General features: G+C 50.7%; 1 protein-coding gene across 8 annotated transcripts in view; it reads right to left on the bottom strand.

The window, feature by feature from the left end:
- Positions 1-646: 646 nt before the first annotated feature.
- The window catches only part of ADARB1 (adenosine deaminase RNA specific B1), a 133,107-nt gene continuing 105,992 nt past the window's right edge, over positions 647-27,761 (bottom strand). For 6 of the 8 annotated variants that reach the window (XM_046647996.1, XM_046647993.1, XM_046647994.1 and 3 more), the window contains 3 exons: positions 25,382-25,563; positions 5,775-5,953; positions 647-4,803 (listed from right to left, as the gene is read on the bottom strand). In XM_046647996.1, coding sequence (XP_046503952.1) covers positions 4,624-4,803; positions 5,775-5,953; positions 25,382-25,563 — 541 coding nt within the window. In that variant the 3' untranslated portion in view covers positions 647-4,623. Of the gene's footprint in view, positions 4,804-5,774; positions 5,954-24,372; positions 24,605-25,381; positions 25,564-27,761 lie in introns of those variants that run through there. The other 2 variants (XM_046647997.1, XM_046647998.1) reach the window with 2 other exon arrangements.

Genomic DNA, 27,761 nt, shown 5'->3' with positions numbered 1-27,761 from the left:
AAGGGAAAACAAAATTAAAATTACCCAAATCCCACCATCCATACACGAAGACCAGACTTGGCCCCTTCCAGACTGTTCTGGGCGGCCTGACACTCACACAGGGCATCTGCAATTCCTTACGATCAGGAACATACACACTGCTTTGCAGCCAGTTTTCCCGAGCCCATCATGAACGTCCTTCTGAAATGTCAGTCCTGAAGAACGGAGCTCTCCCTAACTTGGTAGCTGTGTTGCTCCCGTCCTCAAATGCCCAGCCTGTCTGGCCGATGCCTCACTGTGGTGTCCGGCTCTTCCCGTGTTCTCCCATCCACATCGCCCTCACACGCCCCAGAGGTCATGTGGGCGCACGTCATCATCCCTTTCCATAGACAGGACAGGTACAAGGGCAGCCCTAACGGTCCTCTAGGCCGCCTTACCTGTGGGAGTGGCCAACACGCTCAGAAAGATGGTGAAGAGGCCAAGAATCCAAGGGGGAGAGGACTCAGAGACCCTGTCCCCAAACGGTGCCACACACAGACGACAGGACCAGAGTCAGCCAGCATTTATCCACACCCTCCCAAATACGTGCCTTGGGACTGATCCCACCTCTCTGTGGATCAAGGGGAGAAGAAATTAGGAAGGAGAGAAAATCTCAGCAACACTGCAGTAGTGAAACACTTTGTTTTTATTGAGAACATCTCAAATCCTTTGTCTATGCGACGGCGTCTCATGCTCGGTTCTGGCTGGTCTCGGTGCAAGGAAGCTCATGCAGGTTGCACTGTGTGGTATATACATCAATATACATACAGAGGACACTGAGGACTGTGTCTGGGGACAGGTCTCTCGGCGGAATTACATTCATACAAAGTGTCCAAATTCTGAACAAACTCAAAAGCACGATAACTCAAAGTCTGGAGAAGCAAACAGCATTTGGGGCTCCTTCTGCGAACATCCCACAGACTGACCCTCGTGTCCAGAAGGACAGCCCTCGGCTCAGCCCTTGCTGTGGCCAAACTAAGTGCTCCCAGGCTGGGGGCTCGTCCTCCCAACAAGGGACACAAGTGCAGGCTCGCTGCCGTCAGCACAGAGCAGGCCCGCCCCGCCCGCCCTCCCCGGTGTGGACACAGAGCCCGTGGGCTGGCCGCTGGATGGGGAGAGGCAGTCAAAGGACGCGCCAGGGGACAAGGACACACAAAACTGGACACACATGATCACAAAGACTGCGCTTTTCATTTATATAGTTTGGGATCGATGAAAAGAAACGTTTTGAGATTCCCTAATTTAATAGAATTTAGAGGTGGGAAACCTAGCTAATTTCACTTCTCACACGGGATCAAATTTACAGTCGAGGCAGACTTATATTTTGGTGTAAGATATTTTAGAAATGAAAACGATCTATCCGTGTTGTATTTTTTTTCTTTTTCTGAGAAAAGTGGCCGGACGGGGACACAGCCCTCTCCAAGGCAACTCGGATTCTGTTCTCGGACCTGCACCTGGAGGGGAGGACGGCGCCCGCCACCCCTCGTCCACTCCCTGAGGGCACGAGGACGCTGTCTTCACAGCGAAAGCAGTGATGCAACCGTCTGGAGATCAACAAGATTATCTGAATGAAAATAAATTCCAGAGACATCAACGCCTTCTGAGATGTTGGCTTGTACATTTTAACATAAAATCAGTTTCGATTACAAAGAAACTCTCCAGCAGGAAAAGTTCAGTTAAGACCCAGAATCAAAATCGCAGTTCTTTGGCATCCGTGCCTACAAGAGGGGAAAGCTCCCGACCCTGCGCAGGCGTCAGGGCTGATGCGACAACGTCCCCCACTCGGCCCCACAGCGCTCGCGCCTTCCCGCGGTTGGGACAGCTGCCCATGGGCCTGAGAACCGCAGAAGGGCCAGAAGCTTTGCGGAATTAACATTTCAGGTTTGGCTAACAAAACAGAATAGAAACCCTCCCGACCCACACTAGTCAAAACGTCCTCAAAATTTAAGATTTTTCTTAAAAAATCAAGTTCTTCATTGTGTTGAATTTTCTGATAAGTCTCTAAAAACCAGATTAAGGACACTGGATGCCAAATAAGACCTCAAGGATACAGCCGCTGGATATCTCACAACACGCACTTGGGGGGAGTTTAAAGTGTTAAGCTTCCTGGTTTGTCTCACGGAGGAGCCAACATTTCCTTCTCTTTTCTGCTCTGCAGACTAGTCGCTCCAGCAGTCCTGTCCCAGGGGTGGGGGCTGTGCGGCCTCCTGCCCCGCCCGTGGCCTGACTCACAGACGGAGGCTCTGCTCCCTCCGGCCTGGGGCTCCCCCTCTGCCACCTTCCTCCCCAGGCCCACAGGCTCAGCCTGGGCTTTCTCGGGTGCCAGCCCTGCATCGGCCTGTCCTGGACAGTCCAGAAACCCCACCTGGGAACGGCAGCAGCGCACAGCTTGGGGGTCCGCTGGGACCCGCACACTTACAGTAAGGCATTCGTTTCCCTGGGGTGGGGACGGGGGCCTCAGGCTGATTCCAGCTATGATCTGACAGGAGGGACACTCTAGACATACCGATCGTCTGTATGTATACGGAATATATTTCCACTCCACTTTGTAATCAAAACCCACATTTTTTTTTAAAAACTAAGTCCATTTCCCAATCCCCATTAGAAAAAATACCATTTAGAGAGACAAGAATAAAAACGCAGGGACTCACAAGATGTTTTTCTGAGTGTGCAAGAGCCTGCTCTGGGCAGGGGCAGCAACCCACCAGACCCCCTTCATTTTGTGCAAAGGAAACTCCAGCACATCCTAACCAAGCCAGACCCTGCTGTGGCAACGGGGCTGAGGCCCGCGCTCCGACTGGTTCGGGACAAGCAGCTACCCTGCAGAAGGGGAGAAGGCTGGTGTGGGCGCCCCTCGTCCTCTGAACCTGGTCAGTCCCCGGCAACGCGCCACCCTCGCCGCTGGGTGCAGACAGGTGGAGGCATCAAGAGGCATGGCGCTCTGGGTCTAAACATCCTGCTCTGAGCACACGAGGTCTGGGCCAGAATGACAGCGGGCCACTCTGCTCCTGTTCCACATTTTCTGAGCCCGTAAAGGACACAGGACACAGCTCAATGCCTCACAGGTGTCGACATCCTGGACTTTGCTGTGGGGCGGGGTCTGTCCTCGTCTCTGCCTGCAGCACCCACGAGACCCCCTCCGGAGCCACGACTTGGCACTGAATGGGCAAAGGGCAGGAAGTGCTCTGTCTGGTTCCCCCGATCCTGAGTGGAAGCACAAGGCAAGTGGTGCAGACCTCGGAGCCCGGGCCGAGGCGGGCCACCCAGGGCCCTCGACCGCGGCTGGCCTGCTGGCTGGCTCAGCCTGCCCGGGGCCTTCTTGTGTGCTGTCGGGCGTGAAGCAGCGTCCTGGGGTCCCCCAGACGCCAGCAGCACCCCGTTCCCTGCCGTGACAATCACCATCTGGACCCTGGTGGAGACCACGCCCGCGGCACGCTGCCCCCCCCGCAGCTGTCAGCCTGCATACGTCTTATTTTTCAAACACGTCTTTGATAAAGCTGGAAAGAATAATTTAAAAATATACCTTAAGTGTTATTTTCCAAGAATGAACATCTACTTAGCGAACTCTACCTCCATCCTGTGAAGATCCGCGGACGGCCGCTCCTGCCCGCGGGGCTCAGAGGGAGGAGGCGGGCGCTCAGGGCTATGTGCAGGGGCCCCCATGATGCCTTCTAGTCTCTAAGAGCAAAATACTGCTTAAAAACCCAAATGACTGGCCAGGACTGCTGGCCATGTTTTACCTTTGATCATTTAGAAGTAAACCAAGAAAAGTTTCCCATGACATGATCCTACGAGGGGCACGGAAGCATCTAGAGGAGGCTGAAGCCCAGGGAGCTGGGCTGCGACTCCACGGGACAGCCCGCCAGGCTGCCGCGACGTGGACTCGTGTGCGTGGAGGGTTGGGCCCCATCCTGCGGGTGCCTCCTCCCTCGGCGGGCCCTGACCCCCGCGCTGGGAGCTGGGTCACGGAAGGGCCAGCAGGGAGAAGGGACCTGCGTGCACACACGCTCGACAGTCTCTCCAGGTTACTGCTTCCCCCTCCACGTCCTCGCCTCCTCCACCTAGAAATGCTTCTTTGCAGTTAAAATAATGTGGCGTAAGAGTGACCTGACGTAATTTCTCCTTATTTTACAAACCAGGTTCCTAGCTCTGAATAAATTATTCAAGAATTTCACACAAAGGAATTTCTATTTTCCTAAACTTAAGGAAGTCCTACTCAGTAGAACTCAATTTCTAAACGTAAACTGAGATTGAAGCAGTCACTGGATAATTCGAAAGGGGAAATGCTGCCACGGAGAGACCCCAACACCTCTCCACACCCTCCTCGGAGCGCGTGCCTGCCCCCAGGTCAGATGTGAGGTTCTGGCGGTCAGTGTTGGACGTCTGGCACCCCACATCCCCCCGCCTGCCCCCAGGTCAGATGTGAGGTTCCAGGGACAGTGCTGGGCGCCCGGCAGCCCTGCCCCGGGCCTGTCCCCAGGGTCAGATGTGAGGTTCCGGGGACAGTGCTGGACGCCCGGCAGCCCTGCCCCGGGCCTGTCCCCAAGGTCAGATGTGAGGTTCCGGGACAGAGCTGGACGCCCGGCAGCCCTGCGCCAGGCCCGGTCAGGGTGTGAGAGAGAACTGGTCCTGCTCGGTGGGCTTCTCCACCCAGGCGCCCAGGCCGGCTTTGATGAAGGCTTTGAACAGACAGGCCTTGGCGGCCTGGTACTCCTTCGCTGCCAGTTTGGACTCGTGGTACATGTTGGGTTTAGTGATCTTGGAGCGTAATAAGTTGGAGGGAACCTGTGAAAAGAGAAAACACAAGTACAACTGTTTAAGCAATAAGAGCAGGAAATAAACCTCAAGTAAGATGTTCAGAAAATGGTGTTCGTAGGCTTCTGGGGGGAAGCCACCCAGCAGAAGGAGCCTGCCCCCGAGGGATGGCCACCGGCAGACCAGGCGGGAACCCCTCTCTCAGGGTCTGCTCCTCGTCCCCGAGGAGCGGGTTGTGGCTAAGCAGGCAGCTGGAGACCCCGGGTCCTAGGAAGTGCTTCTGGCAACCCACAAACAGTCGAGCCAGATTTCATCTTAACGTTTTCAGCTATTTAAAAAGCAACACCTCTGACGTTTGCACATTTTACCACACTAAGAACCCCGCGGCGCTGCCTCCCAGGCCTGGCGAACCCGTGCCTGTGACATGTGAGTCCGCCGGCCCGTGCGAGCACCTGTGCGGACAGGGCCTCCGAACACGGCACCTTCTGTCTGTCCTCCCATGCCAAGTTCAGCGCCAGCTTCAAGATAAACAAATGCCATCGACTGGCTTACAAATAAACGAAAACTGGCAACACACTGATCGACTACAGAAGATCTCACTTGGGGGTAAAAAGGGCCCTGAAGCTTCTGCTCCGACAAAAGGATGTCAACAGCCTTCCCGGAGGGCTGAACTGAACCCGGGTCTACCCAGCTGCCGGGCCTGGCTCTGCTTTCCTGGGATGCTCAGGTCTGAGGCGAGACGCTCCCCCAGGAGGCGTGAGGGGCAGGGGAGGCGGGTCAGATTCCAGGGTGGGGAGGAAGGAAGACACTGCCCCCGCGGCCGAGGCTGCTTTAGGATCTGGAGAGCCAGGCCAGACTCTAAGCTGAAAACCACCAAGAAACAGAGAGGTTTCGGAAGGGCCATGGGGACGACAGCGGCGGGGCGGACGGGAGCGGTAGAGAGAGGACGGACAAGCTGTGGGGAGGTGGGGCCGGCGCAGGCCGCGAGGGCACCTCAGTACCTTGCCGTGCACACGCATCCAGCGACAGTACAACGCGTGCTTACACAGGCGGGAGGCGCGGCCCAGCTCATCCTTCCCGGTTGTGGCATTGATGACCTCGATGGCCGCGTCGCCCACCGTCCAGTTGACGCTGAAGTTGGGTGCCTTCCCCGGCTGCCGCGCTTCTGCGTTGCTGATGCCTGGAACAGAGAGACACGGGCGAGGTGACGCGGAGCCCAGCATAGCGCTCGGTGCCCAAAAGGTACACACGGCCCAGGCGGGCTCACGTCGGGCCCCTGCCACCTTCTGCTGCTCAGAAACATGCTTCTCTGTGCCAGGGAGGCGGGCAGAAGGTCCACAGAAACCTAAAACCGTGCAAATTCACAGCACTTCTGAGGTCACTCGGGCCAGCGGAGCCAGAAATCTGATGGCCCATGCATACATGGGTGAGACACTACTGGGATTAACTCGCGATCCCACAAAGTCGTGCTGGCGGGGCTGCTCCTAGCGCACCACACCCGCTCTGCTGCTCACGCCCTGCACGCCAGGGGCCAGGCGCCTTTGGGCCACCCCGCCCCGCAGGCGCTACACCCAAGATACAAGAAATCCGAATTCCTCACAAAAGCCTACACGCGTTTTCTTACCACATTTAAACTGTCCTGTCTTAACTGCTCTAAGGCTCGTTTCGTGGGGTTGAAAGTTTTTGAAAAGACACTCAGATAACTGAGAATTAACGCAGACAACCCCATCCGTATATCGGATTTGATTATCCATTCACATGGATGATATGGGTCACCCCAATCGGAAGAGACTAAGGATGAGAGTCTTTACAACATGCCTACAAGAGGAGCTGGCCCTGGTCTGGGCACGGCCGTACGCACTCTCCACAGCTCGGGGCGCTAACCCAGCTCCACGGGGCTTCCGCTCCCGCCCCCTCGCTCTTCATCTGCTCCAGTGGCCATTTACCCCTCTCTCGTACAGGAGATTAAAGCCGAGACGAGCAGGTCTGGCTGGCTCAGGTTGGCCACCAGGCCTGGCTCAGAGTGTGGAGATCTCATCTGAAGCTTCAGCACGAAAAGAGGCCTCACTTCTCCAGGGCAGCCCTGCGGGTCGTCTGAAGGTAGGATGAGGCAGCAAAGGGAGGAAATTCTCATCTATGTGCCACGGAGGTCTGGGACATTTACTAAAAGGGACAATGTGTGCTTAATGTGAAGTCCGTGCGCTTGTAAGGCGGACGGAACCCCACCCGGAGGGTGAGCGCGGAGGGCGGTCAGGGGAGCGGTTGGTCTCAGAGGGGCCGGCCTGCCTGCACCTCCATGGTCTCAGGCTGGTGCGTGTGTGAACTCGAAGCCTCAGCACTCAGGGCGAGTAGGGGCTGTTCCTTAAAAAACCAGAAAGTGTAATAAGCATTTGCTGGGGCTTCTCAAAGGGCTGCCGTGGCATTTAACACAAACCCTGTGGACGGTGGCGGGGAGCTCCTCCCCGAGCAGGAACTGGTTCCCAAGCATCGCCGCACCGACTGCTGCTTCCAGGAGGGAAAGAGGCAGCGGGATGCTCGTCTCCCATGTGGAGGAAACACCTAAGGGTACCAGAAGCTGCTGCTGGTCCCGAGAGGACTCACACTCATCAGCAGCCAGTGTCCCCAGGTATTACATTGTCTCTAACCTAGAGACTTCACAGTGAGTCAGAATGTGACTCAGGGTTACCACGCACTAAATGGATGCTTGAAAAATAATTATCTGTTTACAGGAAGGGCGCAGATTAAAAGGTGCACGTCCTCTGTCCATCCACCCACAACGCTGCCTGGTTTCCACTATAATCTTTTGCTCTACAGGCCACAGTGGCCGCCTCTGAGATCTTTCTGAGCGCCGCGGGGCGCAGTCTAGCTGCCCAGCCACGGGCTCTGGGACCGTCTGCTGTACACAATCCTTCTCAAAGACCCAGTGAGGAGTCTGGAAGTTAAATGACTTAGATCCCAGCTCAGGGAGGTCCCGGTCCATGACACTGACGAGGCTGGTGTGAGGCAGACATGCGCCAGAGATGGAGCAGACGGTACAGACCATCCCACTGTCCCTCAGGTCACAGGACTGACCTCCTAACGTTTACAAAGACATGAGCTCCCGAACTCTGCCTCCAGCCAGACCTGTCCTCTAATGTCAGACTCATCTAGCCACTGTCCTCTCAAATGGCTCAGCCCACCCACGCCCCCCGCCTGCCCCTTCCAATGTCCCCAACCTCGACGGTCAGTTCTGGCTCGGCTCACCCGCACCCCCTGCCTGCCCCCCTCCAATGTCGCCAGCCTCAGTCTCAACACAGGGCCCTTCCATCCACCCAGCTTAAAGCTCAGAAACCTGTAGGTCCTTCCCGATATGAAAGAGACCGGATTCTGAAAAAAGCCTCAAGGTGCGTCCAAGGTGTCTGCCTTTCCCGTTAAGCTGCTGAATCACTTTTTCATTCTAAGACGTGGGCATTTAATCATTTCACTTTTCCTAAGTATCTCAATTGAAGCATAACAAATGGCAAGTGTACAGCTTGATGGCTCCTCACAGAGTGTGCATGCCTGTAACCAGCATCTGGTACATGAACAAAGCCCCTGGCAGCCGGGGCCCCTGGCTCTGTGGTCACCGCCCCTGCCCCACGGAGCCTCCACGCCGCCCTCCAGCAACATGGACTCGCGCTGCCGCCCTGGACTTGATGTAAACGGGTGCTCATATCCGGGTGCTCCTCTTTGTCTGCCATCTTTCAGTCGAGATTACGTGAGTGAGACGCACCCCCGTCCCGCACAGCGTGGCGGCCGCCTCGTCCCGCAGCCGCACAGGTTCCTGGTGGGAACACGCCACAGCACGCTTCCTCGCTTGGCTTTTTCCTAGTACTCGGCTTTTTTGAAGGGCGAGCACGGGAGTGTTTCTGACTGTGTGTTCTGGTGACCCATGCACATACTCCCGATGGGTACACACAGCGGGTGGCAGGGCTGCGTGTGTGTGCTGTGTTGCGCACAAGCACTGAAAATATCAGGCAAACCAGGCTCAGTTGGCTGAAAGAGTTTTCCTACTTAATCCTGTGAAAATGTCACCGTAAACCACCAAACAAACACACCACTACGCGTCGGCTGAGAAGCAGGGAATAACAGGCCAATTAGCAAACTCATTTACCACATAGCTCAGGAAACACTTAAAAAGCAGAAAATCAAACTGAAAGCACAAACGCATTCAACAACTTACCTTCCTAAGAGCATCTTCGATAAAAGCACAGCTGGAACGTTCTCGTGAACCCAGAGGCCACAGGGTGCCCGAACGCTGTTCACGAGAGGCCCCGGATCACAGAAAAGGTTTTTCTTCTTCAGTTTGTAAGGATTAAATAGTTCTAAACGATCTGGGTAAAAAGTTAATAGTCACGACTCCTAGGTTAAATTTCGTCCTTTAAAAATTGAATTTTTACACAATCTCCAAGACAAAGTGTCTCCTTTTTCTCTAGCTGTCACCTCATTTTGATAAAACTGTGTTCGTTCCAGAACCACAGGGCAGCAAGGAGTAGGGAACTGACCCAGCAGAGCAGGTAGAGCCGACGGCTTAACCGCCCCCAAGGGAGCCAGACTTGGGCACCTGGAGCCAGAGGGCAGCCCACCTACGGCTCCACTCCCTGCAGATGAAAAGAACTGGGAAGAGGCGGCTGTAATGTTTCCTTAAAAGGCTTCACACCTTCACTGAGTTCTGATGGTGCTGATGTAAACAAGATGAGCTGTGTGACGGCATCTCTGGATGAGACCTGAGGAGTCAGTGCAGACCATGTGGCTGCACGAGACCCTGCGTGGGAATCCTGCAGCCAGTGTGGCCGTCCTCCCCTGTGCGGGACAGAGGGCTCCAACCTTGCCGTCGCGGGGCGGTGAATCTCCACGGCACGGGACCCTAATGCCGCCATCTCGTCACAGTAGGCAGTGACAGGCGGCCGGTGGGCACCATGGTTCTGGGGTGTCCCACTCCTCTCCAGAGTCACATCCCTGCTGCCAGGCGCTCCCTCCCTGGGGCTACCACCGCGCAGCCAGGCAGGCCAGCCTCCCACACATCTGCCTCGACGGAACATGGCAGCACAGGTGAGGGATGGGGGCGTGAAGGGCAGGATGACCAGCCAGAGGCGCAGGGCAGCTTCTCTGGGAGTATGGCTCCCCACGACGCGTGCGGCAGCCGCCCCCTGAAGCTCGGCCCGCCCGTCGAGCAGACACAGGCTGCGCTGTCCTGATGCAACAGCGGATGCAGGACCCTTTCCTCTCACATCTCTCCTGCCTCCCTTCCAGTCATCCACGCTGCTGCCCTGAATGCCCTTCCCCAGCCAGGCACCTTAAATCCACCTCAGTCTCTGCCTTCCAGGGAATCTGACTAAGACGTGGAGATGTTGACCCAGCGTTCACTCAGTCACAGTCCCATAAAACCAGCTGCCCTGGATGACCAAGCGTATGTTGTAAAAGTAGTTTATCTTGGAGGGTAAAGCAGCAAGGATCAGTGTGTTACTGTGAGTCAAAAATAAGTCCAGACTTCTGCTTCTGGGTAAGATGGAGTAACAGCTTCTAGATACCCTCCTGCCTAAAAAATCCAGAAAACCAGACATAACACATGAAACACTGGTCTTCAAGACCCTGGACATCAAGCAATGGAGGACAGCCACTCCTGAGGGATGGGATACATCAGGTGAGTCCCTTGGAGGTCTCCAGGCAGCAGTGCATGGAAGGGGAGCCCGGCAGAGCCTGCAGACTCCTCGAATCGAGTGCCCACAGGACAGAGGAGCAGAGGTGAGAGAGCGGCACAGAGGGGCCCTGGAGACCAGCAAGGGCTGAGCGGAGCACACACAGCGCTCGAGGCTGGGGAGAACCACCTGCAAGGATTGGAAGGAATGGGCCCAACACTCACACACAGAACACAAGAAGACACAACAAACGTATAAAGATATAAAAGGTTAGATACAAACTTCTAGAGATGAAAACTACAATGTCTAAGAGAAGAAGCACCCGTGATGGCATTACCACAGAATAGAGACCGCAGAAGATTAGCAAACTTGAAGACACAGCAACAGAAACCATCCAGAACGAAACACAGAGAAAGAGATTGGAAAAAATAAAACCCCCGAAAATCAGCAAGCTGTTGGACTAATTTAAGCACCAGAAACTGTAAATCTCCTTCAAAGTGAACTGACTGTTGAAACAAAAATAATACTGCAGTGTAGGATTTTTTAATAGATGCAAAGTTAAATGCATGACAACACCACACAAAGGCCAGAAGAGGAGAAACGGAGGTACACTATTGTAAGGTTCTTATCCTGCACGTGAAGCTGTTTACCAGTTGAAGGCAGATTGTGATAAGTTAAGGATGCATACTGTAAACCCTAAAACAACAAAACAAACCCTAAGTCAACAAAATAAAAAGTTATAGCCAAAAAGTAAAGAAGGAGTTAAAATGGAATCATAAAATATAATTAATGTAAAAGAAGAAAAAGAGGAAAAGGGAAAAAACAACATATGGAACAAATAGAAAATAAGTCCCAAGATGACAGATCTAAACATAACCATGTCAGTCATCACAATAAACATAAATGGTCTAAGCACCCCAAGAAAAGGCAGAGACTGTCAGGAGTGGCGGGGGGTAGCAAGATCCAGATATATGCAGCTTACAAGAAACATACTTTCAATATAAAATAATACAAAATAGTTTAAAATAAAAGGGTGGGAAAAGATGTACTGTGCCACCAGTAACAGAAAGAAAGTTGGAGAAGCTACAGCAATGCCAGACAAAGCAGATTCCAAAGTGAAGAGTATTACCAGAGATAAAGAAGATCACTCTATAATGATAAAGGAGGCCAACTTATAAGAGAAATCCACAATTCTACATTTTTATGTACCCAATCACAGAGCTACAAAATACACGAAGTAAAAAATGAAAAAAATTAGAAGGAGAAGTAGACAAAAGCACAATTATAGTCAAGAGATCTTCAATGTTCCTTTATTAATAACTGATGGATCAAGCTGAAGATTAGTAAGGACATAAAAGAGACAACACAACCAAACTCTGCCTAATTGACATCCACAGATACTCTGCCCAGAAAGAGCAGACACACATTTTTTTCAAGTTTTCATGAAACATTTACAAAGATTTTATCCTGGTCCATAAAACAAATCTCAATAAAGGTAAAAAGATTCAAGTCATAAAGTGAAACTAAATAGAAATCAATAACAGAAAGATCTCTGTAAATCCCCTAATATTTTGAAACTAAATAGCAGACTTCTAAATAACCCCTGGGACAGAGTATTTAAAAATGAGTGAAAATGATAACTTAGCAAAATTTGTGAAATGCTGGGAAGGCAGTAAAGAAAGGTCTCAAAACAATGACCTGTGTTAGCAGCTTAAAAAACTAGAAAGAGAAGAGCAATTGAAACATAAAGCAAGCAGAAAAAAGAAAACAATAAAGCTCAGAGCAGAAATTGTTTAAATATAAAGCAGAAAACAACAGAAAAAAATCAACGAAACCAAAAGTCAGTTCTTAGAGGACAATCAATAAAATTGGTAAGCCTCTAGCGAGACTGATCAGGAAAAAATAAAGACACAAACACCAACATACGGAATGAAAAAGAGCTGATATCACCAGAGATCCCACGGAGAGTGAAAGGATGATAAAGGAACGTCATGAACACTTCTATGCCACTAATTCGACAACTGAGATGAAATGGATACATCCTCTGAAAAACATAAATGACCAAAGCTCACTCAGGGAAGACTAGATAACACGAGTAGTCCTATATTTATCATAGAAATTGAATTTCTAGATAGTTTCTCACAAAGAAAACCTCAGGCCCAGATGGCCTCACTGGTGAATTCTACCCACTGTCTAAGGAAAAACTGACATCAAATCTAAACAAATTCCTCCATAAAACTGAAGAGGACAAAATGCTTCTCAACTCATTTCATGAGGCCAGCATCACCCTGACACCCAAACCTGACAAAGACATTAAAAGAAAACTACAGACCAGTATATCACAGATGTAAAAATTCTAAACAAAATTTTAGCAAGTCAAATCCATAAATATATAAAAAGAATAATACATAATGACCACATAAGGTTTGTCCCAGGAATGCAAGGTTAGTTTAATATTTAAAGAAATCAATCAATGTCACCATATTAACACACCAAAAAAAGAACCAAATGATCATTTCAATAAAGTAGAAATAAGCATTTGACAAAATCCGACATTCATTCCTGATTAAAAACTCTTATCAAACTAGGAATAGAAAGAAACTTCCCTAAACTGATAAAGGCATCTATGAGAAAATCTATTGCTAACATCATACTTAACAGTGGAAGCCTGAAAGCTTTCCCCTGAGACCACACACGAGACCAGCCGGCTGCTCTTACTTCTGCTCAACACTGTGTTGGGGGCCCGTCCAGGGACAACGAGGGAAGACAGAAATCAAAGGCATCTGGATAGATCAAAATCCAACAGGCTTTTATGTAGAAATTGATACGCTGATTATAAAATTATGGAAATGCAGAAAGGACCTAAGCAGCCAAACCAACTCTGAGAAAGAAGTACAAAGTTGGAGCACTAACTCTACCTGACCCCAGAACTTAGGGTAAAACCACGGTAATCGTGACAGAGTGACACTGGCACCAAGACGAAGAGATGAAAACACCAGGGCCCAGAAACAGACCTGTGCGTACATACGCCAATGGGTTTTTGACTAAGCCATTCAACGGAGAAAGGACGCAATTTTCAACAAATGTGCTATATCAACTGGATATCCTATATGTTAAAAAACGAAATTCAATTCATACCTCACATCCTGTACAAGTATTAACTCAAAATGGAATATAGCCCTAAATGTAAAATTTCTAAGAACACAATATAGGAGAAAACCTTTGTGACGCTGACTTAGGCTAACATTTCTGTGATACAGTATCAAAAGCATGATCCATCAAAGAAAAACAGGATTTTATCAAAACTGAAATTATTTCGTCTCTGAAAGACGCTGTTAATAGAATGAAAAGACAAACATTTTAATATTACATATCTGATAAAGGACTCGTATCCAGAATATATAACTCTCAAAACTCAGTAGTAAGAAATTAAACAACTCAATAAGAAATGTGCAAAAGTTTTAAACAGTTACTAAAGAAGACGTATGATGGCAAATTAGCACATGAAAAGATGCTCAACTTCATTAGTCGTTAGGGAAATGTACATTAAAACCACAATGTAACAGCATTTGTACCTGTTAGAATGTCTCAGCCACCGCACATACCAGGTGCCCGCAGGACGTGAAGGACTAAAATTCTCACACACTGCTGGTGGGGACGTAAAATGGCATAACCACTTTGGAAAAGTGTGACAATGTTCTAAAAAGTTCAACATACACCTATCTCATAACCCAGACTTTCCACTCCTAGGTATTCACCCAAGAGAAATGTAAGTAAATGTCCAGACGAAGGCGTGTACAGGCAGACCTCGGAGATATTGCAGGTTCCCTTCCAGACCACTGCCATAAAGCGAATACTGCAATAAAGTGAGTTACAAGCATCTTTTGGTTTCCCAGTGCATATTAAAGTTATGCTTACATTACACTTTAGTCTACTAAGTGTGCAATAGCATTAGGTCTAAAAAACAGCGCACATCCACCTTCGTTAATTATTGCTTTATTGCTAAAAAAAATGCTAACCATCATCTGAGTTGAAATCTTTTTGCTGGAGAAAAGTTTTGTAAAAAATGCAATATTTGCAAAGTGCAAAAAAAGCAAAGCGCAATAAAATGAGGCACGCCTGCAAGAATGTTCTTAGCAGCTTTATCTGTGATTGTAAGACTGGAAACAACCCAAATGCCATTGACAGTTGGTGGATAAACAAGTTATAGTTTATCCACACAGTGGAATACTACTCAGCAATGAAAAGGAATGAACTATTGATAAACACAACCAACATGGACAGATCTCAAAATAATTATGCTGAATGAAATAAGCCAGATAAAAAAGTACACAGTACACATCATTTTTGTAAAATCTGAGATTTTTGTAAAATCCTAGAAAATGCAAACATCTACATTGGCAGAAAGCACATCAGTGGTTGCCTGGGGGTGGGATGGTGGAGAAGTTCCCAAGGGGCACTAGGAAACCTTGGGGGTGACGGACAGGTTCATTATCTTCACTGTGGTGCCGGCTGCACAGATCAACACGTATCGAATTGTATCCTTTAAATACACAGTTTATTACATGTCAATTATACACACCTCAGCAAAGCTTTGAAAGAACATGACAGGATAATTTAAAAAGAAAAAATATTGTTCTCATCAAGAAGTGACACTTGTGGGGCCGGCCCAGTGGCGCAAAAGTTAAGTTTGCACGTTCTGCTTCTCGGCGGCCTGGGGTTCGCGGGTTCGCATCCCGGCTGTGGACAGGGTACTGCTTGGCACGCCACGCTGTGGTAGGTGTCCCACATATAAAGTAGAGGAGGATGGGCACGGATGTTAGCCCAGGGCCAGTCTTCCTCAGCAAAAAAGATGAGGATTGGCAGCAGATGTTAGCTCAGGGCTAATCTTCCTCAAAAAAAAGAAGTAATACTTGCTCATTGAGGAAAGTTGCAAAAATTCACAAAAACCTCAGAGAAGAAAATTAAAGCTACAACCCCAGAGACAGCCACCGTGATGAATTCGGTGGTTCCGAGCAGATGGAATCAGACACGCAGCTTTAAAGAGTAAGCACACGTGTGTCCTGCCTCTGAGGTTCTGACTGGGGAGGTTTGGGGTGGGGCCCTGGCTGCTGTCTTAAAAAAAAAAAAGCCTTGGGGCTGGCCCCGTGGCCGAGTGGTTAAGTTCGCGCGCTCTGCTGCAGGCGGCCCAGTGTTTCGTTAGTTCGAATCCTGGGCGCGGACATGGCACTGCTCATCAGACCATGCTGAGACAGCGTCCCACATGCCACAACTAGAAGAACCCACAACAAAGAATACACAACTATGTACTGGGGGGGCTTTGGGGAGAAAAAGGAAAAAATAAAATCTTTAAAAAAAAAAAAAAAAAGCTTCTTGGCAAGTAATTCTTAAGGACTTAAAAGCCCCTATAAGAATTCTCAAATCCTCCCCACGTAATTCTTCCTTCCCAGACGAGAGCCGCCATCTTAATGCACGTCTCCCAGCGCACACACGTGCGGGCACACTTGAGCACACGCACGCACACACTCCGAATGCGGACTTCCGTGACGTGCTGGGGCGTCAGGGACCTTGTCTCACAACCTGTTCACGGTGAGCTATGTTAACAGGTAGGAAACTAACTGTCCTTAGAGCACGGTATTTGCTTAATTTGATTTTCTAGGTTTTCATAGAGGAGTTTTGCATCTGCAGTCAGAGGTGACGCTGTTCTGTGGTTTTCTCTCTGTTCGAGCTTCTTCGTCCAGTGTTAGAATTAGGATGGGGCCAACTGCCTCTTCTCCAGAAAGTCTGCCTGGAGGCGGGGATCCGGGCTCTTCGACAGGCTGGCCAAACTGTCTGTGAATGTGGAAGGTAATTTGTTGCAAACGTTTTCAATGTCTTCCCTGGAAATTTCCTGTGCCAGATTTTTGTATGTCTTTTTGGGTTAATTTTTGATAATTTACATCCTCTTACTGATCCTTTTGTTGTTGTTGTTGAGATTTTCAAATTTATGAGCATTCAAGTCGAACAGAGAATTCTCTTGAAATTTCGATACCTGCTTCTCTGGAGATATGCCCCACCCCTTTGTTCGTCGTCTTGTCTGAGCTCACATTGCTCACCCCTGACAGCAGGATATCTGTTTAATGTCCTTTCATATCAACACCTCTTCCTTTCACTCACTGGTTTTAATCTTTTCTCCTGTTTCCTGAATTGTTCCCTCCCTTCCTCTGTCTTGTTTTCTCTATTTTCTTCTTCCTGTATTTCCTATTTAGATTTGCTGTAGTTTCCCTCCCAATTTTGGGGACCAAATGCTCAGTTCACTTATTGTCATTCATTTATTCAAGGCCACGATTCTGCTAAGTATAACTGTGACCCCGTCTCTTTTTTTTTTTTTTTTTTTGCTGAGGAAGATTAGCCCTGAACTAACATCTGTCCCAATCTTCCTCCACTTTCTATGTGAGTTGCCACCTCAGCATGGCTGACAGGCGGCGTAGGTCTGCACCCGGGATCTAAACCCAAGAACCCAGGCTGCTGAAGTGGAGCGCATCAAACTTTACCACTAGGCCAGGGGGCCAGCCCCTCATCTCATCACTTTTGACATGTGTACTCTAAACGGTCAGCAGGTAAAGGTCTGGTTTCTCCTCTGATGTAAGAATTCCTGAAGAGAGTCTACCTTCCAAGTGGCTGAGGCGTTTGCTTTTCATTTCAACCCTTCCCAGCTGTCTTGTAGTTCCAGTACCTTGCGGGCAGAGACAGTAACCCGTACCGTTGATGTGTCTGGATTTAACGGCTCACGACAGCGACAGGTGATGCAGGGCAGTGTGACAGACCTGAAGGCAAGGCGTTCACCGCGTCATTCAGTGAGTTACCCAAAGGCCAATGTCCGAGCACCCACAGCGGAGCCTCTGCCAGTCTCCCAGCCGCTGCTCGAGACCATCCCGTGGGGGAGGCCGGCGGTGTGGTCTAGTCCGAGTCTGAAGGCTGAGAACCAGGGACGCCGGGATGCAAGTCCCTGTCTGCCAGGAGGAGAAGGAGAGATGACGCCTTGGTCCCATCAGCGAGGCAGGAGAAACGGGATCAGTTCCCCGTGCCTCCCCTTTTGTTCCATTCAGGCCCTCAGTGGGCTCAGCGGTGCCCACCGCGCTGGGGAGAGCGTCCGCCTCACTGAGCCCGCCGACTCAGATGCGACCTCCTCTGGAAACACCTCTCACAGGCAGCCAGGAAGGATGTTCAACCTGGGGCCCGCACGGCCAGTCGAGCTGACACGTCAAGCTGGCCAGCACGTCTTAGTTTTGTTTGCGTTCGAAGTGAACCGTCCCTTTCCTGAATAGCTTTAGGTTTCCTGGAGTTTCCACTTCCCTTTCCTTTTTGTTGTTGTTCACAAAAGCAGCATTTACCTCCACCTTTTCATAAAGAGCATCCAGCTTCTCTGGCGATTTTCTCCTGAAAGCATTCTTCTTCGAGCTCTCTGGAATGAGCCTCCACTCTAATTGGGAGCGGCTACTTTTGAGGCTTGCCGCTGAGTGGTCCTTTTCATCACACAGTCGTCCCCCCTTATTCGTGGGGGACACGTTCCAAGACCCCCAGTGGAGGCCTGAAACCGTGGACAGACAGTATGGACCCTACAGACACGGTGGTTTTTCCTGTACGCACACACCTACAATAAAGCTTCACTCATAAATCAGGCACAGTAAGAGATTAACAACAGTAACTAATGGTAAGACAGGACAATTATAACAAATACTGTAATAAAGGTGATGTGAAAGCGGCCTCTCTAAATGTCCTACTGTACTGCACTCGCCCTTCTCGTGATGGTGAGATACGCAATGCCCACGTGACGAGATGAAGCGAGGGGAGGACACAGCGTGAGGCTACTACCGACCTTCAGACGATAGTTCAGGAGGAGGGTCCTGCAGCCGCGACGATGTCCGTGGCTGGACGTCAGGGGCAGACTGTGTTGATGGCTGGGGATCCAACAAGAGGTAATTCACGTCCCAGGTGGGGCAGAGCGGCACGGCGTGAGATTTCATCACGCTACTTGGAATGGCATGCGATTCAAAACAAGAATTATTTCTGGAATTTTCCATTTAATATTTCTGGACCGTGGTTGACCGTGGGTCACTGAAACTGTGGAAAGTGAAACTCCAGATAAGGACGGACTACTGTATTCTTGGATTTACAAGGTATTTTTTTCTTAGATCCCTTGTTTTTCTCTTTCTTAGATGTTTTTCCCATTTTGCTAGAGTATCCTCATATTTTTTTTTTTCCTCTCCAGAAACATACATTGGAGATAAATCCTCTGAATCCTTGAATATCGGAAAACTATCACTTTGTCCTAATGCTTCATTAATATTTGGTTGGATAAAAATTCCATGGTGGGGGGGGTTCTGTTCACTCCACATCCCAACACCCAGAACAGTGCCTTTACACACTCAAACAACGTTTGTTGAGTGAATATTTTCTAGACCTTCAAGTTAATATTTGATTTTGTACTTACTGAATACTCTACACGTATTAATAAAGCTTATTATTTATATCCTCTTATGTTCTCCGCATTTTTACTTTCTCTCAGTTGCTTTATTTTCTCATATAGATTATTCTCTTTTATGCTGTTTATTTATTTCCCTCAAAAGTTTGATAACGGTTGTTCACTCAAGTTTGAGAATAAAAATCTCGGTTGATTAATACAGGCAGGTTGTATGGTTTCTCCTGCCTGTTCCTTGGCTGCGCCTCTGATTCCGGGAGAGCCTGGAGGGAGAGCCCTGTCCAGCCAGGACTCAGATCCCCTTCTAGACAAAGAGTCCAGAGGTGCAGCTGGGTCCTTGCCCGGCCGTCGGGACAGGCAGGGGGCCCTAACCACACACAGGGCTAAGCCAGCCTCACCCTGGTGAGACCCCTGCAGAGGAAGCAGCTGGCTTCTCCCTAGATGTCACAGGGTCATGGGACGCCATGGCATTATTAGGAGTTCAACATACCCCTGGAAGCACCATTTTCTCGTGTTACTGATTCTCCGCGTGCGGCCAGGGCCTTATGCTCTTACATTACGCTCTGAGGTTTCTGCACTGGTTCCGTCAGGGTCTGCGGTGGCTGTCACTAGCTCGCCTCCTCTCCCTCCGGCCCCTGCCTGGGCTGCAGTGAGCCCCTGCAGGTCACCGAGCTGTCACTGAGCTCGTTCAAAGCCACTGTGTTTCAAGCAGCCAGAGCCAGGGTTTTGGGGGCAGAAGGAGGGGACCTGTTCAGGCACAACCGGTGGGGAATCTCTGACCGTAATGGGACTGAATCTTTCATGAGTAAATGGATAATGTTGATATCACGTTATCGGCCTTTGCAATCCCATTACTTCTCTGCAATGAGGTCAAAAAGAGGATTACTGTTGAAGGGTACTTACAATTCAAAATTGCAACATTTTGCATTAAAACTAGAAACGGTCAATTAACTAGCTGAAAAAATAAGACACTAATAGTACAAATATATTTTATATTTTAAGCTGAAGTGCCATCTTTAGCAAAAATGGAGAAAATAAAGCAAAAAGAAAATTGCTAGCCTGAGGTTCCAAACTAACCATCTGCTTTTTCTGGGGCAGAATGCCCCGAATGGTCCCGAGAGCACAGTTCTGTGAGCCCACACTGCTGTGGGGCTGGCACAGCGAGGACATTATCTTTCCGGGATTGCAAAACAAGAACTAGGGCAACGAGTCAATCACAGGCCGTGGAGCAGAACCCGATGAGAGCAGGAGCAGCCTGGCTGGCACCGAGAGTCCGTCTGCTGTGGTGAATTAAGTGCGCTCCATCAGAGCTTTTAGAGCAAAAGGCGGAGGAACTGCGAATTGGCCCAATAACTGACGCGAGCAAAGAATGCAGCAAACTCAGCCGGCGCTCAGTTTTTCCCGTTTCCCTCTGAAAGACATTTCTGCGGTTCCTCGCCATTCATGAAGTAGACACACAACGAACGGTAACAGATATTTACCCATCACAGAAGCTATGAGTCATTTGCCAGTTGACCAGGAAAAGGTGTAGTTTACAACCTCAACTCAACCGGCGCTTCCTCTGCAGGTGAACAAAGACGTGAGGAGGAGGTGACGTGGGAGGCAGCCTGGTCCAGATGGTGAGGGCGGCCCAGGCCTCGGGGGCCCCTCCGTGTCTGTGGACGCCCCCCCAGGCTCCAAAAAGCTGTGAACAACCTGTCATTTAAGCTGAGAGAAGACAGCCTTTGAGATGGTCATTCTGATTTTTGTTAAAAGAGGCCACCAGGGAGCTGAGAATAAAGGGCACCAGTGGAGCGAGAGGGGCATTGGCGAGGACCGAGGAGGCAGCAGGGACCCCCAGGGGTCACAGCCTCCCGCAGGCTCAGACCTGCCCCATCCTGCTTGCTCATCATCCCGGACAGGGTTCCCAGGCCTTGCACGCAGAACCCTCAGCCAACGAAGACTTCCTCCTTAGACAAGAACTCGGGGTTTGAAAACACCAACTGAGACCTCTGGGCTCTGCTCAGAACTTCCTGAGAGGATGGAGAAAACGCACAATAAAGGCTAAAACTGAGGAAAATCTCTGATGAAGACTCAGTTATCCACATCAAAGCGTTCACAGTAATAAGCAGGAAAAAAGGAAAACCAGCCACACACTTGGGCTTCCTCCATTGAAATTTCCAAATTTTAAGCGAAAGCGACAAATTTAATGCTACCGGAGAGAGAACAAAAATGGGGTCCCTAGACAGGAGAGAAAATCGAGGCGGCCCTGACGACAGAAGGCGACGAGGGTACCTACCCGGAGTCTGAGGGGGACAGAGCTGGACGCGTGCGGGCCGTCAGACACGGTGCCCAAGGAGGCAGCGTCGAGACACAGAGCTTTCTCCCAAAAGCCAAACAAAAACCCAACCAACAGACAGCTCTACTCTGCCTCCTAAATTAAGGATGCATTCCAGCAAAATGGAAAACAAATCCGGACACAGAATGAGAGGGGTGCCTGTGACGCGGAGGACGACAGGGAAACGGCTGGCCCCTCCGTCTGTCTGAACAACTGCTGATCCTGGGGCTGAGGGGCTATTAAAGGGATTTTTGAAAGAGTTTCTAACACGATGACGCCAGAATCTAGAAGGATGAGAGTGGAAAGAAAGTAGAGGAAAAACCAGCCTGAGGTTTTAGCTTTTCTTGGGTGGGGATCCTTATGAATACCAATTAATTCTTGATGCTGAAATGTTTTTTCAAGTGGTTTAAATATATTTGTTCAGAAATTAAGCGTAACTACCTGGTAAAGTAGCAGCAAGACACAGGACTCCCAAACCACCCGAGAGGAAAAGAGAAAGAGACAATTTAGTCAACAAGAGTAAGCGGAGGAAAAACAGAAGTCGTAATGGGCAAAAAGTGGAGGAGACGAAAGGAAGATGACTTTGTACACTGGCTCCAACCCAGCCCTCTCGCCCTCGGGTGGCCGTTCTGCTCCAGAAGGACATGTGGCACGGTCACTCCCTCTTCAGACCCTGGGCAGGAGAGAACCGACTTTACCCCTTGGCTCCTCTCCCCGTGTCCCCGATGCCTAGTCTGACCTGGAAAACACACAGCTCACCCTCATCCACAGTCCTCTCTCCCTCTCATTTAAGGCTTCGCAATCTTGACACCAGAGCCAGCTCTTTACCAACTATTACAAACAGGCAGGTGCTCTCCACGCGCAGGGCGTATGGGTGTCCTGTGCTGGCATGCCAGCAGCATCCCCTCACCGCACGTCTCTGAGTCCTGTACCATCTTCCCGGAGAGCCCCCCTCAGCCTGGATCCATCAGGATCTGCTCCCCTGCTGGCGTGGAACCAGCAGAGTGGGGGCCTCACCCCAGGGCAGCCGGTGCCACATGGGCCTAGAGCCAGGGTGTGGGGACAGGCGAGCACCGTCTCTCTCCCTGAGTTCTCTCGGGTGCCTGCACAGCGAGCTGGGCCACGGAGAGACGCAGACTCCGGGGCCAGTGGATGTGAATCAGAGCGGGAACTGTTCTGAACCCTGCAGGTGCCGACTCTGAAACTCAGCTGGAAAGAGGACGGGACCGAGCTCGAGGGGCCCCCTCCCAGGGCCAGCGAGGGCGTCACGGGGGCGCTCACGGCCAAGGCTCAAACCTCTCACAGCTCACCACCAAGAGCCTTCCTTACAGTAAAAACACACTTTTTACGCTGAAATGAACATGCGATTGTTCTCATCTTAACTTTGAGAGCATTAACATTGCTCAGTCTTTTACTAAAGTCTGTCTCGAGTTGCTTCAGTTTGGGGTAATCTTGTTTTAGTTAATTCCGTCATTCTCTGTGCTGCATTCATGTCCATTTTTGTTCCTCCCTTAGGGTACCACGGTTCTCTGGGTGCTGTCACACATCCTTCTCTTTAACACGGGAACGATCTGTGACAATTGTGCATTGAACTGTGATAAACACGCCACGCACGCACAGCAAGAGGACCAGAAGGAAACACCCAATGTCCTGGCTGCTCCACAGTCGGGGTCACTTGTTAGACGGAAGACCTCTGTTTTAAGAAAGTTTGAGGGCTGTGCCCTGGGCCCACTCGAAAGGAGTGTGAGCTCCCAAGTCTATTAAGACATCACTCTCTCCCCTCCAGACTTGTCCCGATTGATTCCTTTTCTCTGGTAATCCTCGAGAGTATCTCCCTTAGACTTCAGCTCTCTGGGCAGCCCGACTTTGGGCTGGTCCACCGAGGGAGAGCATCCAGCCTCCCTCCACTTGGCCCCGTGGCTCGCCCGCGTCCCTCTGTGCTGTGCCCTGCTGACCTCGTGGGAGTGCCCTCCCGCGTCTTCTCCAAAGATACTTGCTGTGTCGATGTGAACACTCTTCCAGGAAAAACAACAACAAAACCCCACGGTTTCCAAAACAAACCATTGATCCACAGTAAGATATTTCAAGTAGTTTGCGTTTGGAAATAGACTTTGATGGCAGAGTGGCGCTGTCTACTGGCTGAGCATGCGAGGAACACTCCGCTTCCTGAAACTCGAGTGCTGTGCTGTATTTCGTAGAATTCTAACACACTCGTCCAGAAGGACCAAGCAGGGCACCGGGTCCGCTCCCCCTCACGAGGCAGACAAAGAAACCGTGGCACAGAAGCTGCCAGTCAGGTGGAGCTACAACACGGCCTGGCCTCCCGGCTCTGACCCAGGCTCTTGGCTGCCCACCGGTTGGCACAGATGGCCAGGGGCAAGCATGCTGCCAAAACCGCATGGTTGTGTGCTGTAGGCTTTTGGGATGAGAGCGGTATTAGGGAGGGAGAACGAAGAGTAGATCCTTTTATTTTGTTGTAGACTTCACATTTTCAACAAACTTATATTGGCATCGATGACTTTGAGGTTTTTATCTTGCAAATGCTGTTTTTCAGTATCTTCTTATAGCTATCCATGTACTTCATATACACATGATATAATAAAAAATAATTTGCCCTATAAATGAGCTCTCTTTTCAGTATCTTAGAATATTCCTTTAGCAAAATGATCCTCTCTTTTCAGACTTTAGTTATGGGTGCAACGCAGCTTAGACTGTACCATTCAACAAGGCACTGATCAGCACTATTTTGGAGCATCTCCCATGTGCCACGTATTTCTCATTCAGTGTTTTCAGTGTCTGAAACTATAAAAGCCAGGTGACAGCTGAAATTAAACACAGCACTCTTCTCTCAAACGTAGAACACAGAGACCAAATAGGGGAAACTATTTTCCTAGTCATGAGAAATTCATAAGCCAACACACAACAAAAATCTCATGCTTATCTTGTATCTTCCAGTGGAAGTTCAAAAGACGTGGATGCTACAATTGCAACTTACCCACCATCAAGTTTTATCAGAGGCTACGGGTTTTTTTCTTAAAAAACAATGCGTTGTTAGGGAGTTGTAAATTTTGATCTGAAATAACTTCTGTTTTTCCCCATTCCTACTTGATTTATGTACTCTAAGAGACATGCTTTCAAATACAATTCCACACTGCTTTTCTCCAGTTAAGACGTGCGAGTACCCAAGCACCACAGGACAAGGCAGAGCACACGCACACCCAAGGCACACGTGTTAGTGTGGGATTATGGTTTTAGTTCTGAGCTTAAAAGAAGTAAAACGATATTTTCAAAAGGATAAAAATACCTTAACTGTGTCCTTTTAAATAAGGGTGAACTGAGAAGTTGTGACTTTCGAATTCAAAAGCTCTTGTTCCCTTTACTGTTAGCCATGAAATTCTAAAAGAAAACAACAAACAAACCAGTAACACAGGGCGAGTGCAAGACACCACTGGAAGGTCACCTGCTTGTGACGGGCACACACGTTCACACCACTGAAACGTCGCCCGCCCATCACGGGCACACACGCTCACACCGCTGAAACGTCGCCCGCCCGTCACGGGCACACACGCTCACACCACTGAAACGTCGCCCGCCCATGATGGGCACACAAGCTCACACCACTGAAACGTCATCTACCCGTTACATGCACACATGCTCAAACCACTGAAACGTCATCTACCTGTCCCAGGCACACACGCTTATACCACTGAAACATCGCCCACCGTCACGGGCACATTTCGGTTACCTTGCCAACAACCTAGGAGCATCCTAGGCTCCCCCAGGAGCGTGGCATCACGTGCCTGCAGTGGGCAGGCTCTGTGGTGGCCGCACAGCACTGTGACAGCAGGCCGGGCAGCCCAGGCCACGCCTGCTAGCTGTCCGTCTCTGCGGCTGCGGCAGGACTTGCTCACGTTAGCATGAGTGAAATAAAACACGGAGGCGCCCAGTCTGGGCTGTAGTTTCTCTGTGAAGAGCAAGGTTTTCAGCCAGTCAGAGAGCCATCCTGCGAGGCACTCACTGAAAAGCCCTCAGGCCCCGAGGCTGCGCCTTTCGTCCTGTGAGAAGGGCCCAGACTTCTCAGGGCAGCTCCCCCACCGCACTTTACTCGGGAACCTGGAGGTCGCAGGACAAGGTTCCCACAAGAGATGGAGCAAGCAACTCAGAGATACTTGCCGCTGAGCAGGGGCTTGTTGAGGGTGTAGAGAGGGGGCAGGTCCTCGATGTTCGAGATGCGCTGGTACATGGCCCTGGAGAGATGGTCCCCGTGGTAGAGGCTGCCCAGAATGATGCTCGAGAAGTAAATTGGCTCCACGAAGATGCTGAGCAGGGATCCCTGGATGCCCACCACATTCCACCTGGAGGAGAGGAGACACGCCCTTCAGTGAGGGAGGAGAGGGGACCCCCCTTCAGCGAGGGAGGAGAGGGGATGCCCCTTCAGCGGGGGAGGAGAGGGGATGCCCCTTCAGTGGGGGAGGAGCGCCCATCTTGAGCCTAACACCAACTGGTACAGCACCCAACAGCCTGTTTATGTCGACCAACTGAAAAAGAGAGTGATTAAAAATAACTGACTTAGGGGGCCGGCCTGGTGGTGCGGTGGTTAAGTTCGCAGGTTCTACTTCTGCGGCCGGGGGTTTACCGGTTCAGATTCCAGGCACAGACCTACGCACTGCTCATCAAGCCATGCTGTGGCAGGCGACCCACACAGAACAGAGGAAGATGGGCACGGTTGTTAGCTCAGGGCCAGTCTGCCTCAGCAAAAAGAGGAGGATTGGTGGTGGATGTTAGCTCAGGGCTAATCCTCCTCAAAACAAAACAAAACAGAACAAAACAAAAATATCTGACTTAGCAGTTTAGAATTTTAAAGAGAAAAATCTATTTAAAAATTTTAAGCTGTGGGACAATCTTCACCATTATGTTTCCTACGATGACACATTTACTGAAGATTAGTTCTAAAAAGGTATCAATGAGCCACATTTCTTGTGAGAAAAAGCAAAAGGGACAGCAAATATTTTATGACTTCTAATAAAAATGGCAGCTCTAAAAGCGTCCTTGAAACAGTGACCTGGCTGTTTCCTCTCCTGTGTGACAAGTCTGCATCCAGCTGAGCGGACCACGTGGAGGCGAGAATCAGCCCGGATGCCAGGGCCGTGCCCCCCACCCGCCCCGCGGGGGGCTGGCAGTGGTGACCCGGCCCTGACTGCACTGGGCGGGGGTGGGAGGCGACAGCATCTGCTCAGCCATGTTTATTACACTAACCACTCACACCACTGACCATCTGGGGTCGTTTCAACTCTAACACAGACGCCGTCTCACAGCCACTGCTCTCTTTCTGAGCCCCACGAATGACAGGAGACACGCTCCGCACAGCTTGGGGGGTCTGCGTCCGAGCGCCCACAGCGCTGGCGCTAAGTCCAAGGGGCCGGGAAGACACGGCCCCTGCACCCCTGGAGCCAGCCTGCGGTCTGGATGCGGGACGTGCAGGAAAAAGGCGAACACGTGAATCAAGGATTATAAATTGAGGAGAAACCAATTTGAGGGAAAGCAGGGTTCCATGAAAAACAGTGAGGGGTGCCAGCTTCTAGAAAGCTCCTTGGGGGTCACCCTGATGCTGAGCCCCAGAAGGCGGCTGTGAGGCAGACGGAGGGAGGCAGGCCCAGCCCAGACCCAGGAGGAGGTGTAGTGGGAGGTGGGGGACGAAGCCAGAGGAGGCAGGGGCTGGCTGTCCTCGAGGGCAGCGGGAGCTGCTGGGGGCGTCCGGCAGGGCAGTGGCCCGCCTCAGTGAGTGGAGGTGTCCTCAGGAGGGGGACTGACCAGGTCCGCCCTGTCGGCAGTGAACCGATGATGGTGCAGCCTTGTGTGGAGGCAGGGACCACAGGCAGGGCCCGAGAGAGCCCCCGCAGCAGCAGCCCCGGGCAGACGTCGGTAGGGACAGGGGGAGAGGCCGATTTCAGTAGCATTCTGGGCTGAGGTCTGGGGGGCTGGCAGGACTTGGGAGAGGACTGTAGGGTGGGAAGGGTGAGGCCCAGGCTCTGGCCTCAGAGCCCCCTCCTGGTACCCACTCTCTCTGCACTGGCCACCGGCTCCACCTCCATGGCGCCCTCAATTGTATCTCGGGATCTTGTGGAAGGGGGTGGAAGGTGGTGCCCAGGGGGCCAGTGCTGGTAAACGGGGTAGGGCAGAGCAAACAGCATCCACATGTACCCAGCCCAGACCCCTGACCCACCCAGCTCTGTCTTCTGTTGCTCAGGTCAAACCCGCGGAGTCACGCTCGCCAACTCGCTCCCTGTCGCCCACCAGTGGCCAGCACACCTGTGGGACCGCCTTTCAGAACAGATCCAGGAGCTGCTTCTTGCTAGTGCCTCCCCACCCACTTCATGGTCCCTCACTAGGAGACCCGGCCCCGACTCCCAGTGGCACATCCCTGGATGGCCACTAAGAGACCTGTGAGCACACAGGCCAGGCCAGCTCACTCTGCACACACCCTCCAACGCTGCCCATCTTCTCTTGAGAAAGAGCCATCATCCCAAGGGCCGGCTGGCCTGTCTGGCCTGGT

Source organism: Equus quagga, chromosome 21 (genome assembly GCF_021613505.1).
Source record: "Equus quagga isolate Etosha38 chromosome 21, UCLA_HA_Equagga_1.0, whole genome shotgun sequence".
NCBI classification, from domain to species: Eukaryota; Metazoa; Chordata; class Mammalia; order Perissodactyla; family Equidae; genus Equus; species Equus quagga.
Note: the sequence above shows the minus strand (reverse complement) of the source record. Positions and strands in the feature narration are given on the sequence as shown.